Here is an 18116-nt window from a genome sequence, read left to right on the forward strand (position 1 = left end):
TAGATAAAGTAAAGTACTAATATTCAGTCGTTTATCTATTTATGTATTCATAATATTTGCCCAGACCAAGATTAAGCCTACTCCTGGACTAAGCATGCTTAATAGAGAATCTCAAATGAAAGTGCGTTTTTTGTCCAGGATTTAACTCAATCTGCGTCTGCGAACAGTGCCTAATCCGGCCCTGGGTTTGGTAAAGGACGGGATTTTCTTCTCATGATACCAGGCACCTGAGTTTCCCTCATTTTATCTGTGTCAAACTAAACTGTAATAAAAAGTTAATTCCTCACATGACTCGTTTTACTATGGTTGAGGTAGAGGGGAAATCGTGAAATAGGGAGAGAAACTATCTCAGATAATTGAGGTTAACAAACGTTTGATTTTGCTATGTGACTGGCTCCATCGTATCCCCACAGACCTGTCAGTCAGTCGGATATTCAATCTGATTGGTCTGTCTGTTACAGTCAGCTCAGTGCCATAGGCGTTTCTTTCCTCGTTCTTGCTATTTATCCCGTCAATCCCTGATCCGTCTCAACGGAAAACGTCAAAGCGGCGGCTATTCACGTAGAAACTCACGGGGCTTTTACAGCGTAGTGACCAGGAAACATGACCACATTACGCAGTTAGCGCTAGAGATCCAACCGCCGCAGGTGAGGTCAAATGCAGAGGGAAGGGAAACCGCGTTGTTGTTGACAGGTGCAGTGAACTATCATGTCTAGTCATACCCGACGCGGAGAAATGGAGACTGACAAAGTGGTGTTGTGTGAGAGCCTTGCTATATGGGTAAGTATGTCAATGATGTCCTCTGTTCATTCAGAGAGCGCTCTAAAAAAGCGTCTGATTGCATGAATGTTTACTCTCTTACCGATGACGGTATCGTTTACCTACGGCAGGTAGGTTAGTGTTTGCCCATTCATAAACGCTAACCTTTAGGCGGGGCGGCGCTATAAGAGCCACGACGCTTTCTCTAAACCAGGGATGGGCAACTTTGATGGGGTGGGGGCCACAAAAAATCTGAAGTCATCATGAGGGGCCACAGTGGCTCACTGGTCTGCTTACCCACATCCATACACACATGTACACCTAGTCACAGCTGGTCCTAGTTTTCTGGGGGCCCTAAGTTAAATGTTGTTTCAAGCAAAACATATTAGCAGCCCTCTTGACAGCAGAGAGAAACAATTTAAGTATTACAGTTAATTACCAGCAGTTCTACACTTTTTGCCATGGGATGTAGAGATAAACGTGCAGTTTTACAGTTCATTTTCTTTAATTCTACACATTTTCCCATAGGGTGGGGAGACATTTGCAGTTTTGTATATGATATCTCAGCGAGGGTGACTAACAAAATCAATGGGGGCCCACCCAGTCGGTAATTTGACCATGATTACTACAAGTTTACATTCCTGGCTAAACTAATTTACCAATCTAAATAATGTTAGGTGACATGGGCTAATTGAGTGACTATCAGTGACATAACAAGAGGGAAAAATGCTGATGCACAACCAAATTTCATAATTGTATTCTACTATTCTAACTCAAAACATACATTTTCGGTCAATTGACCTGCTGGTCTAAACGTTAACACACATTTCTTGCGGTATGGTTTTGGAAACGTATCTTTCATGTCAGTGAGAAATAAATACTTTAAAAAAAACGAAATGTTCAATTACTACACACCTTTTATAGGGTTATGGTTAGTGTTCCCACACGGCCATATCTCCATGTTACATCGCTTGTTGACAGAAGACCGGCGACCACCTGTGTTAATTAGTTACCTGCATGTAAGCCTAACTGGGGAGGAAGGGTAGTTTGTCAATTAGAGGCACACAGCATATGGATCTGTGGAAATGTTGTTTTACCTTTATTTAGATAGGCAAGTCAGTTAAAAACAAATGCTTATTTTCAATGACGGCCTAGAAACAGTGGGTTAACTGCCTTGTTCAGGGGCAGAACGACATATTTTTCCCTTTCAGCTCGGGGATTCGATCTTGCAACCTTTCGGTTACTAGTCCAACGCTTTAACATCTAGGCTACCAGCCGCCCCAAATCTGCTACAGTAAGTGTATCTTTTTCATTTGAATAATTTTTTATTTATGATATGAAACATGTTTCGAAAACCATTTTACAAGTGATCATTTTTTACCTTTCTAAACGTTAAAGCACAGCTTTGGAATTGTAGTTCACACGGAGCTAGCCGTGGGCAAAGCTAACCGCTGAAAACCCAACAGAGAGAATGGTTGTTGAGAGCTAGGTCAGTGTTGGGACTGAAGGAATCAGGAAATGGGTCACTTGTGTGGATTTGGAAACCCACCTGTTCTCTCCTATTTACCATTGTCGATATGGACAGATTTTTTTTTCACACCTATTCCCAACTTAACCCGCCAAGACAATGTGCTGTAGGACATTGGTACCAAGGCCAGGTGCTAATGCATCTCTCTCACTGAATGAATGACAAATGGATGAAGGGGCAATAATTGTGCACCTGATCTCACAATGTAATTTAAATGAGGCCTAACTGAATAATAAGGAGGGAGAAGACTTTGATTGTAATTTAGAAATATAATAGTGTAATGATGAGTTTGTTATGCCTATTTACAGAAAATAATTTGACCGCCAGCCATGAGGGTTGATACCATTCTCTTTTACATTTTACTTTGTAAAAATAAGCTGTTATGGGACTGTTTTATTTACTATAACTCTATTACTAATCAAATTTATTGTAACGGAAGCGAAAACATGCTACATGTTGCAGTAGGCCTTTAGAATAATTTAAAACATATCTTTGGACGCTATCCAAGTTGATGAGCGGGAAACAAACGATGCCAGTCAGCTTGCACAGCTGGCCCATCGAAATTACACCTAAACTATACTGAAACTAATTTCACACACAGTAAGAGTTAGCCTATAGACAATATTACATTTACAATAGTCTGAGTGATATTAGGTTTATCAGTTGTCAAATTGTACATGAAGAGTTGGGCTCATCTTGTAATTGACAGATGCAGGGAAAAGAGCATCACTTTATCAAATCCTCCTTCAGTCACTTGCAGGTAAAACATTTTCATTTCTATATAGTATCAGAAAGAGCATATTCTGCAGTTTCTATGACACTTACTTTTGTCAAATAACTTAACTGTGACTGAGTTGAATGATGAACTGAATGATGAGGGTGAAGAGGGTGATTGGATTTAGAACAATAGTGTAATAATGATGAAGAGTTGTGGGCGGTCTAATTATTTTATTATGAAAGGCTGGAAATGGTATATACTTTCCCCTGGGAGTGTAACATACAATCTGTGTAGTTCACAATGACAAACCGGACCAAATGAATGGACGCACTGACAGCATTGTAAATGCTGCAAAATTTAGATGAGTTGGAGTCAGATGGCGGATCGAATATTGAGCTTGAAATCGACGTTGCTGATGAAGAGTCTTCATCTGATTCTGATGTTGACTTTGAACCTCCGCCTCCGATGCCTGAGCCTCGCCGCAGAAAAACCACAACTGAGAGAGTGATCCCAACTGCCACGGCGAGACAGGAGTCTGGGAGGGATGACACGGTTAGGGTAGAAAAGAGTGACATGTTTATGTGGCATGAAGATGTTGCAGCACATCAGAGATTGGACTGTTGCTCATGCGCACAAAAAAGGAAACAGTACGTGGGACATATCTATGGATGAACTCAAAGCATTTATTACACTCTCGTACTGGATGTCCGCAGTGCCTACGGCGGAAAGAGCATGGATGTGGAGTCATTTTAGTCTGATAGGTATGAGGTGAACTTTTTCCTAGACACCATGCCACACAAACGCTTCAGAGAGATTATGCGACACATGCAGCAGGTGCACACGAAACAAGGCCCATGAAAACTGTGTGCAGTGCAACCGATTTGTTTATGGGGCTTGCTCACGCAAAGCCCAAAGCTGTGTGCTGACTGTGGACCCGAAGCAAAGAGAAGACGAGATTGATTAATGCATTAAGGCATGCGTATAAGAGCAAAACACATTGTTTGAGACAATCAACAAATTACTGTTGTATATCTTGTCATGAATATTTTTCTACAAATATTTCTTTATGCAATTCATCCTTTACTATTGTTCATGCACTGGTGCTTTTGTTTAGGAATACTGCAAATAATTTCACCTGTGCACCTGGCTGGTTATATTATTATTACATTTTTAGTTTCTACTTTGTCAAAAGAAGCTGTAACTGGTCTTTATTATTTACTATAACTCTATTACTAATCGTATCTACAAGTAAAGTTGATGAAATGGATTGCACTGTTTTTATTGTATGGGAAACTAAAATAGGCTGGATGCCAAGAGAAGCCAGGCTTCCCCAAAAAATTGACCAATTAAAAAAAACGAAAATATTTTCTTTCGTCTCTCTGTGTTTCATCATTTTCTTTCAATTTGCAAGAGGCTGAATGTATCTCACAGTAGAAAGCATCCGAGCCAGTGAAACAGCACCCCCTGTCTCTCTACGTGTAGGCCATCTATCTGATGCTATGTGTGTCACGCCCTGACCATAGAAAGCCCTTGGTTCTCTATGGTGTAGTAGGTCAGGGTGTGACTAGGTGGTGTTCTAGTTCAATATTTCTATGTTGGTGTTTTGTATGGTTCCCAATTAGAGGCAGCTGGTAATCGTTGCCTCTAATTGGGGATCATATTTAGGTAGCCATTTTTCCCACCTGTGTTTGTGGGATATTGTTTGGTTCTTGTTACACCACGTAGTCACGGTGTGTTGCTTGTTTATTGTTTTGGTTAAAGAAGTTTCACTTTAAATAAATATGTGGAACTCAACAAACGCTGCGCCTTGGTCCGTCTCTTATCAGCACCGTGACAGTGTGGTCCAAACGAATATGATATTGTTACCGCCCATAGCATTGAAGGCAAGGGAAGCTGGCCTTCCTTTTTTTGTTAAGGGAAGCTGGCCTCCCTTGACAAAAAAACTATACGAAATGTGTCAATCAGCGTTGAGCTAAACTGAGCGAGCTCAACTGTGAATGGTCCTGGTGCTGCAACAAAAAGTGTCAAGAGAAGCCAGCTTGGATTGCTGTATCTCGTTGTGTTGTTGTCCTCTGGTGGCTAGCGAGCCAGCTAGCTAAAATTGGGCCTTTCCTTAATTAGCCATGGATGGAGATAGGGATTTGGACTTGTGGTTTTACTGTACTGTACTGGTATTCTCTGTACTGGGCAATGATTATAATCCAACCATCAGAATCGGCTTGGCTTCCCCTGTGATTTTACCCATGCACCACTACTGAGTGGGTATACGTTGTATACCTGCTGCGTATACCCTCCACTACACAACTGTTAATAACCGAAACCCCTGTCACGACTTCCTCCGAAGTCTGTCCCTCTCCTTGTTCGGGCGACGTTCGGCGGTCGACGTCACCGATCTTCTAGCCATTGCCAATCCACCTTTCATTTTCCATTTGTTTTGTCTTGTCTTCCCACACACACTTGGTTTCAATTCCATCAATTCCATGCGTATTTAACCCTCTGTTCCACCATGTCCTTGTCCGGTATTGTTTATTGTAAGTGCTTGTGCACATTATTTCTGGTGTGCGTTGGGTTTTGTACCCATTTATTGATTGTTCTGTTTTCCGGTGGTTTTTATTATTAAACTGTGCCGTTGGAAACACAGTTTTTGCTCTCCTGTTTTCTCAATTAAATTAAATTCAGCATAAAAAAAGGAGCAAGTTTTTAAGTTTGTTCCAACTGAGCGAGTCTGACCACACACAATGCGCTTGATGGATACTCTTCTTCAAATGCCTCTTAAGGGGAAAGTAATCAAAAAGTAACCAGTTTACGATGCTGAGTTTGGGTAATCCAAAAGTTACATTACTGACTACAATTAGAGGTCTCAACCTTTGTCACAGACTTTCACCTCGTGAGTGAAGCCTGGGAGCTGAGGCTAGTGGTCATCTGACACCATGGAGAACAGTCCTGGAGGGTGAATTATTCACAAATCCACCGTAGCAGAGCTTAGAAGCATCTCTCTCTGGGGCTGTCTCTCGGTCTCAATACACACAAGCTTTCTCTCTTTCTGACCAAGGTTTGTCGCTTTTCTATCTGCACACCCATGACATGTGTTTGATGGTTCACGACAGGCTTTGCAACTTGATGCTATACGATGAATGAAAATGGAGATAGATATCAGTGTCTCCAACTGCCTCGCCCTTTTCTCATTCCTGTCCCAGCGTCTCCCCTTCTCCTCAGTCTCTACTCTATCCTGTGTTATTCTCCCTGTTTGTATCACCCTCAGCTCCAGACCTTCAACACTGCAGCACCATGCACGACTGTAGAGGAGCTGACCACTGGAGCTGCCATTTCTCAGGCCCTGCATCAGATGTGAGGCACATGCATACACATACACACAATTCACAGTATATGTCCAGGCTGCAGAGACACTAATTTATACTGACAGTCTTACCCTGGCTGAATATTTAACACACTGGAGTCGAGTCTAAGCCCAGTCAGATTCTGGGGTTGGATATTTTCTGATTTGAATACGGTTGTTTAGTAGACATTTTTGTCCAATGCTTATGCATGTGTGTGTTGTGCCATGCAGAGATCCAGCGTGGTTCAGTGAGAGTTGGCTTGGTCGCATTAAAGAAGATGTTGGGAATAACTGGAGACTGAAGGTGCTGAACTCCATACTTACCTCTTTTTGTCCATCCCTTCTCTCCGCTGTCTTTTTCTCTCTTTCTATCCCTAATTCCCTTGCAATCCTTCCTTCCTTCCTCTCTGCCTCTATCCCTCCTTCCCCTCTCCCTCCTTCTTTCCCTCCCCTACTGACCTAAAAGCCAGTGTGACTGCTCTCAGTATTTTAGCCAGCCATTGGCCTGTCAGATATATCCTCTCCAGATCAGAGAAGACTCACTCTAAATGTTTCCATAGCTCACTGTGAGGAGATTCTTTGAGGTGTAAACTTTGTTTATGTAGAGTGATGAGTGTGTAACTTCTTTCTCCAGATGAACAACCTGAAGAAGATACTTCAGATGATGGTGGATTACTACAATGAGGTCAGTAGAAGCACTGATTTAAAACCCTTTGTCTGGTTCTATTCTCTCTCTGTCACCTGTCACGGTTGTGTGGAGAGATGGAGCAAGGCTTTCGTCTCCAGCCATAATTTCCTCCCAAGTCCAGGATGTTTTCTCCTCGATCTCCTCGTAAGTCCAGGATGCCATCTCCTCCTGGGCACGCTGCTTGGTCCTGTTGTGGTGGGATCTTCTGTCACGATTGTGTGGAGAGACGGACCAAGGCGCAGCGTGCTCTGAGTTCCACATATTTTATTTAGTGAAACTCACAAAACAAAAGGAAACAAACAACTAACCGTAACATCAGAGGTGCTGCATGCAGTAACTCAAAACAAGATCCCACAAAACACAGTGGGGAAATGGCTGCCTAAATATGATCCCCAATCAGAGACAACGATAGACAGCTGCCTCTGATTGGGAACCATACCAGGCCAACATAGAAATAAAACACCTAGATAGAAACACCCTCCCCTAGTCACACCCTGACTTAACTAAAATGGAGACTAAAAAGGCTCTCTATGGTCAGGGCGTGACATCACCAGGTCCTGAACCAGCAGATCTCAGACTTCTCCCTCCCAGACCTGGTCCAGGTAATAACTGTTTAGTGTCTAGTTATAACTGTTATATTCTCTTTCTATGTCACTAGGTCCTGAGCCAGGAGATCCAGGAGTTTCCCCTGCCAGACCTGGTGAAGGTGGCACAACACTCAGACCCTGTAGAACTGGGACGACTGCTGCAGTTCACACTGGGCTGTGCTGTCAAATGTGAACGCAAGCAAGGTATTACGCTTGCGCACACACACACACACACACACACACACACACACACACACAGTGTATTCGGAAACTTTTCAGACCCCTTCACTTTTCCTACATTTTGTTACAGCCTTACTCTAATATTGGTGAAATAGTTTTCCCCCTTCAATCTACACACAATACCCCATCATGTTAAAGCAAAAATAGGTTTTCAGACATTTCAAATTTATTACAAATACAATTTAAAAAAATTCAATTTACATAAGTATTCAGACCCTTTACTCAGTACTTTGTTAAGGCTCCTTTGGCAGCGATTACAGCCTTGAGTCTTCTTGGGTATGACACTACAAGCTTGGCACACCTGTATTTGGGGAGTTTCTCCCGTTCTTCTCTGCAGATCCTCTCAAGCTCTGTCAGGTTGGATCGGGAGCGTCACTGCAAAGCTATTTATTTTCTATGGACAATTCCTTTGACCTCATGGCTTGGTTTTTGCTCTGACATGCACTGTCAACTCTGGGACCTTAAATCATGTCAAATCAATTGAATTTACCACAGGTGGACTCCAATCAACGGTAATGTGTGTAGATTGATGAGGAATTATTTTATTTAATCCATTCTAGAATAAGGCTGTAACGTAACAAAATGTGGAAAAAGTCTGAATACTTTCCCGAATGCACTGTATATACACACACACGCGCACGCACATGGTGCAGTCACAGAGGCTGAACTAAAATAGTTCAACAACACTATAGTGTTGCTTTGTCAAGACAACGACGAAGGAGTCTGCTCAATCTGAAACAGACTGGCACACAAAACAGGAACTATGTGCGCATATTAGTGTTTATTAATCCTCTCTCTTTCCCTTCCTTCCTCTCTTTCTCTCTCTTCCTCTCCAGAGTACATCCAGGTCATCATGACTCTGGAGGAGTCCGTACAGCATGTGGTGATGACAGCCCTTCAGGAGGTAAGGCTTGGCCTGACCAGGGCCATTCTCTCTGATTGATTTCAAATAGTTTGTCATGCACGGTATGATCTTAGAAATCAAATCAGTTTGATTTGCCCATTTGTGTTAAAAAAGCCAGTACCAATACTGTGATGTTGTTAAAGTAAATATCATGACATCTCTTTGGCTTTAGAAAGTCATTTAGAACACCTGTGGCGTGTGAATGAGTAGGATTGAAGTTGGCTCTAACTAAACCTGTACAATGTCGCTCTCTCTCTCTGTTAGCTGATGAGTAAAGAGAACATGGCCCAGTTTGGAGCAGAGCCACCGGGGGACGTAGAATCACAGGTGAGAGGAGGAGATCCACTGTGTTAGGTCTATAATAGTCTATAGTGTTGTTGCTGACAGTGCATGTCTCTCTATAGTTGACACTGGAGGACCTGGAACAAGAGGTGAGAGGAGATCCACTGTGCTAGGCATCTAATAGAATGCTGTTGTCTTTATTATAGTTGTTGTTTGCGTATCTCAATAGTTGACTGCTTGTCTTAGACTCTTTAATTAGTACTGCGATATTGCTCGTCTCTCCTTGGAGCTGCTGAAGTAGGCTTTAGAGCTGTATTGTTGTTGTTGTGTGTGTGTGTGTGTCTAGTTGAAGAAGGCTCTCGAGGACCTGGCAGATCTGGTGGCAGAAAAGGAGGAGCTAGCCCAGCGCTGTCAGGAGCTCGACGTACAGGTACACACACATTTTAAATACTTTATTTGAATCCACAAATCACATTACCTCATAAAGGATTCATACATTTAAAAGGTTGTTCATACGAGGACACTTAAGGAAACAAAAAGCACCTTCTCCTCCACACAGCTAGTCTGCCCATAACGGCAGGCTTGTAATCTGAAGGTCACATACTGTAAGCCTATGTACGTGGCCGATGATGCCAAATATCAATGACACACACAACCCTGGTACTGTATAAACTGGGTCTGTGTTATGTGCTGTGATGCCAGAGGCTATTGTCTGTGGCTGGTGTAGCAGAAGGGCTGTGGTTTTACAGACTAAGCCACTGCTCTCCCCCTACCTGCTCTCTCTGCCACACCCTGCTCTGCCTGGCTGGGGAAAACATAGTACAGGACAAAATTCTGCTACTGGTTACTGATTAGGTCAAGTCCATGTTGTATGGGCCTCTCGTCTCGTGTCTCCAGATTGAGTTGTTGCAGTAGATCACCAGTGTCTCTCTTCAAGGACACACAGAGGTAAGTCAACATGGCTGCTCGTCGTCAAGGCGGACAAAAAACATCTAACGGCTGGTTGCCGAGGCGGATTAAAATATCTATACCCTGTCGTGCTCTCTGTCGCTATCGTATCACTAATCTAAACTACGGGGTGTGTTCATTTGTAGTGTTTGGGAACAGGTAGAGAGAAGACGCTGGGTTGAATTAAAAAAAATGTATGCACTCACACACACACACACACACACAGCTTCTATTCCCAAGTATTGTCTCTGACATAAAGCATGACTAATGAACAGAGGAGAGACTGTGTCAGGGAGAATAACTAACCATCCTTTCAACCTATTAGTCAACTTGTTGAAGGTGTTGTGTGGCCTCACCACACTGTACTTTCAGGGTGTAATAATGATGCTTTGTTTGTTGAACAGTTGGCGAGAACGGGTCTTTCCCATTAGAGATGAATTGATACTTATCACATCTCTCAAAGACTCTTTTAGTTACCTTTCTCCCCATTCTTCAGGCATCCGTGACCATGTGGTACCTCCGTTTTGGATGAACTGTAAAAAAATGGAGTTATGTTCTCGCTCCTAATTCATATTTTGAGATTGAGACACAGTCCACCTCTGACCCTAGTTTGACCCTTGTCAGGTGACGGTCCTTCAGGAGGAGCGGAACAGCCTATTAGCTGAGAACGACGTGCTGACGGACCGAGCCAATCAGCTGGACTCGTTTGATGACCCGAGCACGCCCTCCGGACGGAAACACAGCCAGCTACAGATACAGCTAGAGACACTACAGGAGGAGAACTTCAGGTGTGTGTGTGTCATGTGTCAGTGAAAACACATCACACTGGAACGACAGAGTTATTCATCACAGCACTTACAGATGTCTCGCTCTCCCTCTCTCTGTGTGTGCGTGTGCGCGTGTAGGCTAGAGGCAGCTAAGGATGACTACCGTATCCACTGTGAGGAGTTGGAGAAGCAGCTGATCGAGGTTCAGCATCGTAACGACGAACTCACCAGCCTGGCCGAGGAGTCACGAGCACTTAAAGACGAACTCGATATCCTCAGGTGTGTTTGGTGGTGTTCTAGGTCCTTTATTTCAGTTGTAATCATCAGATCTTCTGAGATGTGCATCACTACCTGGAATGTGTATAAATGGGAGTGGGAGAGAGGAAGTGGTCAGTTTGAAGTAAGGGTATGTAAACTTTATTTAACTAGGCAAATCAGTTGAGAACAAATTCTTATTTACGATGACGGCCTACAGTAAGACCAGTAAGAATGTTGTTTGGGTCCTTACTTTAATCGATTTGCCTGTTCTATTTATTTATCTTTATAAATTCAATTAAATGCCATAAATTATAAGTGTGTGTGTGTGTGTGTGTGTGTGTGTGTGTGTGTGTGTGTGTGTGTGTGTGTGTGTGTGTGTGTGTGTGTGTGTGTGTGTGTGTGTGTGTGTGTGTGTGTGTGTGTGTGTGTGTGTGTGTGTGTGTGTGTGTAGGAGCTGTTCGGACCGTGCTGTGAAGCTGGAGGCGTCAGTGGAGACATACAGGCGTAAACTGGAGGACCTGGGAGATCTGAGAAGACAAGTCAAACTGCTGGAGGAGAAGAACATGACCTACATGCACAACACTGTCAGTCTGGAGGAGGAGCTACGCAAGGCTAACGCTGCCCGCGCACAGCTAGAGACATACAAGAGACAGGTGAGACATGCCTGAGAATATACTAGAAACAGGTTAATTCCTAAAGGTGTCCCCTCTCTTCTGCCCTGTGGGTCTGACAGAACTAGGTTGGGAAAAGCAATATGCCGGAACTCTGTGAAGATTTTGCCCTCACTTAGCAAATCGTCTCTGAGAAGCCATTTTGGAATGGCAAACAGCCAATCAGGAGGCTTACTAAATCTAATTCCTGTTTCCTACCAGGTCCAGGAGCTGCACCGGAAGTTGTCAGAGGAGTCTCGGCGGGCAGACAACCTGGCTTACGAAAAGAAGAAGTTTGAAGAGAAACATGACGCCTTGATGAGGGAGAAAGAGGTACAGACTGGATCCTAATACTTTCTATTCCAACCTACCTGGTCCCCCTGACATGCAAACACATTAGGGAAAGGAATGTTTTAAGCAATAATCTAATGCTGTTGACTTGTCTCCTCCTCTGTCTCCTGATGATGATGGTCATCAGAGGATCATTATTGAGCGAGACTCTCTGAAGGAGACCAATGAGGAGCTGCGATGTAACCAGGCTCAACAGGACCAGCTCCTACAAGCAGGTAGCTCATTGGACCATCACATTGACAATGTAGACTGACTGGTGCTGCATATGTTTGGAAAGCAGATTTACTGTAGTTGAGGTTTGGTTTTCGTTGATAAAGGGTTGCGTTTGACATTGCTGACGACTTTCAAGGCGAATCGAGACTGACTGATCTCCAAATCACCATGCATCATAAAGAACTTCTCAATGTTATTTTTAGATCAGTCAGTCACAATTTACCCATAATACATCACGGTTTCGAACACCGCCTGTGTCTCTCTGAAGCCTACAGAGACACATGGCTACTGATCTGCTCTCTGTTTCTCCACAGGGATGGCAGGGATGCCAGCTGGTAGTCCAACCCATGATTATCTTGCTGCTGAGATCCTACCTGTAGAGTACAGGTGATTACCTGTATTTAATAGTTGTGTTTGTTTTGTGTGTGAGACACTAACTGCACTAACTGTGTGTGTCCTTGTCCGTACAGGGAGAAGTTTATCCGGCTCCAGCATGAGAATAAGATGTTGCATGTGCAGCAGGAGGGATCAGAGAATGACAAGATCTCTGAACTACAGACACTGCTAGAGGTGGCACACAGAACCCGCTCCGAACTGGACACTGAGAACAGGTAAGCTGTGCTTTTTTTTTTTTTTACTTCCTGTTTGACTGTGATGTACTTCCTGTGTGTCTGATGTACTTCCAGGTTAAGCAGGGAGAGGGTCACTGAGCTGCAGCAGCAGGTAGAGGATTTACAGAAAGCCCTACAGGGCCAGGGAGCCAAGACTGATGACGTGAGTTCTGTACTATAGTTTATACACTATATCAAATCAACGTTTATTTGTCACGTGCGCTGAATACAACAGGTGTAGACCTTACAGTGAAATGCTTACTTACAGGCTCTAACCAATAGTGCAAAAAAAGGTATTAGGTGAACAATAGGTAAGTAAAGAAATAAAACAACAGTAAAAAGACAGGCTATATACAGTAGCGAGGCTATAAAAGTAGTGAGGCTACATACAGACACCGGTTAGTCAGGCTGATTGAGGTAGTATGTACATGTAGATATGGTTAAAGTGACTATGCGTATATGATGAACAGAGAGTAGCAGTAGCGTAAAATAGGTTTTGGCGGGTGGTGGGTGGGACACAATGCAGATAGCCCGGTTAGCCAATGTGTGGGAGCACTGGTTGGTCGGCCCAAATGAGGTAGTATGTACATTAATTTATAGTTAAAGTGACTATGCATATATGAAAAACTGAGAGTAGCAGCAGTGTAAAGAAGGGTTGGGTGGGCACACAATGCAAATGGTCCGTGTAGCCATTATACACAACCACAATGATACTACACAGTTACGGAAAGCCCTACACGGCCAGGGAACAAGACTGACAACATGAGTTCAACCAGACATATAACCTTACAGTATACTGCTATATCAAACATGAACCCTAAATACTGCATAATACTGCCACTCATATGTACAGTAGCAGTTGTGAGGTAACAGTAGCTGTGTGTTCGCTCTCTTACAACTGCTCTTTATTTGCAGTCTCACCTGAAGAGGAAACTGGATGCTCATATGTAAGTTTGGTCCAGACTGCTTTGTGAGACCTCTATGGCTACGTTTACATAGGCAGCCAAATTCAGATCTTTTTTTCACTAATTGATCTTTTGACCAATCAGATCAGCTCTGAAAAAGATCTGGTATGAAAAGATCTGATGTGATTGGTCAAAATTAGTGGGAAAATTATCAGAATTGGGGTGCCTGTATAAACATAGCCATACTTCCTCCTGACAGAGACATTTGTAAAGTAAGGTGTTTTATTATCCAGGGTGCAACTGAACGAGGCGCAGGATGAGATCATGAAGAAGAAAGAACTCCTGGAGGACTTGCAGCCAGACAACACACAGACCTGTGAGTACAACTATAACACAACCATAACGCGACCACAACACTGGCGGTATTGTTCTGAGTAACCCCAGTGAGTGTTGTCCGTCTGTCCCTTAGCTTTGAGACTGGAGGAGCTGATGGCTGCTCTGAAGAAGAAGGATGATGACATGAGAGCCATGGAGGAGAGATACAAGATGTACCTGGAGAAAGCACGCAATGTAATTCCTTAATCATTCATTCATTCATTCTTCTCACATCCAACTAGCAGCTGGACAAAAAATAACAAGAGCAGAAAAAGAACATGCCTCTTGCTGCTGCTCCCACCAGTGATATCTCTGTCTCGGTGCTGTAGGTGATCCGTGCATTGGACCCCAAGCTGAACCCAGCCACAGCAGAGATCCAGGCTCTAAAGAACCAGCTGACGGACAGAGACAAGAGGATCCTCAGCCTGGAGGTAACGCTGATCTTTAACCACCTGGCCCTGACCTTTGGCCCTTAACCATTAGCCATGAGGCACTCATTCACAAGGGGATACATGGTACTTATCTCACAATGCACTCTCGACCTCTGGTATTGATCGTCTCTCTCATTCTCTCTGTGTCTCTCTGTAGAGGGAGTGTGAGCAGGCAAAGCTGAGAGAGTATGAAGAGAAGCTGATTGTAACGGCATGGTACAACAAGGTTAGAACATGTAGGCAGAATAGACACGTAGTATTTTTGACCTTGTATTTTCTTCTGAAAATAAAGGACAGGAATGTACCATTTACAAATGTTACTTATACAGAAATTTTGTTCCAACTCAAACATTCCTGTTGCATGTCTTCCGCCCCCTTCAGAGTCTGAGCTTCCAGAAGCTGGCGATCGAGGCCCGTCTGGGGGGTCGCTCCACCTCCATGGTGCCCCCAGGTCAGTCCTTCCTGACCCAGCAGCGCCAGGTCACAAACGCCGCCCGCAGGAACCTCTCTGTCAGCGTGCCTGCCACCACCACTAAGTAGACCTGGGATGGGTGACTACTGAGGTGGGCCAGCATGTGTACAGGCTTCTGCTATTAATATTGAACCACGGTTAGTTCAATCAGTTGTGTTAGTGCTGGGCTGGAACAAAGGCCTGCTGACACTGCGGCCCTCTAGGACTGGGATCTCCTACATCTGACGTAAACAAACGAATGGCTCCTCTCTAACTCCTTTCCAGAAGTGCACACTCAAGTGACCTTAAGCACATTAGTTCTCAGCCCCTGGAGATGGGACAAGCATGCACTGACTGACTTGAACATGAGCACTTACTCTAACCAGGTTCCCTCCTCACTGATACACCAGACAGTAACAGTTATACGCCCCACTACAGTTTAGGATGTTTATAATCTCCTGTAATGAGTTTGGTCTGGCAACCCTACCAACATGCTTTATTAGCTTAGCACATAACACTGACTGAGCCCCCACAATATACCTGTGTTAGCCTAGCTAGCAGCAGGCTCTGACTAGCAGTGATTTGTAACCTTGACATATCCTGACATGTACACTGAGTGTAAAAAAACATTAAGAACACCTTCCAAATATTGAATCCTATGCCTCCCACAGTGGTGTCAGGTTGACTGGATGTCCTTTGGGTGGTGGACCATTCTTTATACACATGGGAAACTGTTGAATGAGAAAAAACCCTGCAGCGTTGCAGTTCTTGACACAAACCTGTGCGCCTAGCACCTACTACCATACCCCGTTCAAAGGCACATAAATATTTTGTCTTGCCCATTCACCCTCTGAATGGCACACATACACAATCATGTGTCAAGGCTTAAAAATCCTTCTTTAACCTGTCTTCTCCCCGTCATCTACACTGATTGGAGTGGATTTATCAATAAGGGATCATAGCTTTCACCTGGTCAATCTTTCATGGATAGAGCAGGTGTACACTGTATTGAGTCAGAGATATGTGAGTTATTCTGTCTATGGATGTGCTAAACACTATATTATTCACAATTGGAGCTTATAAGAAAAATGTGGTCTTAAACAGCTTATTTTAATGCTGAATATAGCTGATATTATAAAATGTTTTTATACTACAACAAAATGATGAATCAACCGCACTATGCAGTTAAAGGATGTTACAATCATCTTATCAACCATTGGACTACAAAGAGAGTTTGACCTCTGTGATCTTCCTCTTCTGTGTTTCACAATCACCAGAGTGAAAATGGAATACAGGAGAAATGGGTGTATTTAGTGCTGGCAACCAAAAGTTGGTATTGCAGCACAGATTGGTCCATTACTCGTTTCTTACACAAAAGTAGTCTATACTGCAGACCTGTGTCAACATCCTGTAATGCCATACTGACACAAGCATCTCTGTTGCTGCAACAACTAATCATTCAATCAAATCAGATATCCAGGACTTGTTAATGGTATTTATTTTTGATACTGTGATCTGACTACTAGAACTTAGTGCATGCTCTATCGGAACACTGTTGGGCCTTTACAGTGCCTTCAGAAAGTATTCATCCCCCTTGACTCATTCTACATTTTGTTGTGTTACAGCCTGAATTAAAAAATGTATTTAAAAACACACACAAATGACCCATCTACACACATTTGCCCATAATGACAAAGTGAAAACATGTTTTTAGAATTTTGTAAATTTATTGAAATTACAATTATTCACACCCCTGAGTCAATACATGTTAGAATCACCTTTGGGAGCGATTACAGCTGTGAGTCTTTCTGGATAAGTCTTTAAGAGCTTTGCACACCTGGATTGTACAATATTTGCATATTCTTTTTTTATTCTTCAAGCTCTGTCAAGTTGGTTGTTGATCATTGCTAGACAGTCTTGCCATAGATTTTCAATCCAATTTAAGTCGAAACTGTAACTAGGCTACTCAGGAACATTCAATGTCGTCTTGGTATGCAACTCCAGTGTATATTTGGCCTTGTGTTTTAGGTTATTGTCCTGCTGAAAGGTGAATTTGTCTCCCAGTGTCTGTTACTGTAAACTAGGATTTTGCTTGTGCTTTGCTTTATTCTTTTTATCCCAAAAAACTCCCTAGCCCTTGCCCATGACAAGCATGCCTATAACATGATGCAGCCACCACAATGCTTGAAAATTTGAAGAGTGGTACTCAGTGACGTGTTGTGTTGGATTTGCCCCAAACGTAACGCTTTGTATTCAGGACATGAAGTTATTTTCCTTGCCTCATTTTTTGCAGTTTTACTTAAGTGCCTTATTGCAAACAGGATGCATGTTTTGGAATATTTTTTATTATGAACAAGCTTCCTACTTTTCAGTCTGTCATTTAGGTTAGTGTTGTAGAGTAACTACAATGTTGTTAATCCATCCTCAGTTTTCTCCTATCACAGCCATTATACTCTAACTGTTTTAAGGTAACCATTGGCCTCATGGTGAAATCCTTGAGCGGTTTCCTTCCACGCCGGCAACTGAGTTAGGAAGGACACCTGTATCTTTGCAGTGACTGGGTCTATTGATACACCATCCAAAGTGTAATTAATAACTTCACCATGCTCAAAGGGATATTCAATGTCTGCTATTTTTATTTTATTTTTTACCCATCTACCAATAGTTGCCCTTCTTTGCGAGGCATTGGAAAACCTCCTTGGTCTTTGTGGTTGTACCTGTGTTTAATTCACTGCTCAACGGAGGGATTTTTACATATAATTGAATGTGTGGGGGACAGAGATGAGGTAGTCATTCAAAAATCATGTTAAACACTATTGCACACAATGGGTCCATGTAATTCATGTGACTTGTTAAGAACATTTTTACTCCTTAAGGTATTTGGGCTTTCCATAACAAAGCGGTTGAATACTTATTGAGTCAAGGCATTTCAACTTTTTATTCATTTGTAAAAATGTCTAAAAACATAGTTTCACTTTGACATTATGGGGTATTATGTGTAGGCCAGTGACACAAAGTCTCAATTTAATACATTTTAAATTCAGGCTGTAAAACAACAAAATGTGGAAAAAGTTAAGGGGTGTGAATACTTTATGAAGGCACTGTGTCTTGTG

At 42.9% G+C, this 18116-nt stretch overlaps 1 protein-coding gene across 2 annotated transcripts; it reads left to right on the plus strand.

Moving 5' to 3' along the window:
- The first annotated feature begins 587 nt into the window (after nt 1-587).
- LOC115192456 (protein Hook homolog 1-like) lies at nt 588-15757 on the plus strand. 2 transcript variants are annotated; one of them, XM_029750967.1, is made up of 23 exons: nt 588-780; nt 6268-6353; nt 6574-6646; nt 6977-7027; nt 7689-7821; nt 8694-8761; nt 9026-9088; nt 9166-9192; nt 9390-9473; nt 10616-10779; nt 10897-11037; nt 11468-11669; nt 11889-11999; nt 12145-12232; nt 12545-12617; nt 12701-12841; nt 12917-13004; nt 13757-13788; nt 14040-14122; nt 14216-14316; nt 14451-14552; nt 14710-14778; nt 14934-15757. In XM_029750967.1, exons 1-23 carry the CDS (start codon nt 709-711, stop codon nt 15090-15092), a joined length of 2211 nt encoding a protein of 736 aa, XP_029606827.1. In that variant the 5' UTR covers nt 588-708; the 3' UTR covers nt 15093-15757. The 2 variants fall into 2 exon arrangements, with proteins under 2 accessions (XP_029606827.1, XP_029606828.1); XM_029750968.1 differs by lacking the exon at nt 9166-9192.
- Nucleotides 15758-18116: the final 2359 nt, after the last annotated feature.

This window comes from Salmo trutta, chromosome 4, assembly GCF_901001165.1.
Source record: "Salmo trutta chromosome 4, fSalTru1.1, whole genome shotgun sequence".
NCBI lineage: Eukaryota > Metazoa > Chordata > Actinopteri > Salmoniformes > Salmonidae > Salmo > Salmo trutta.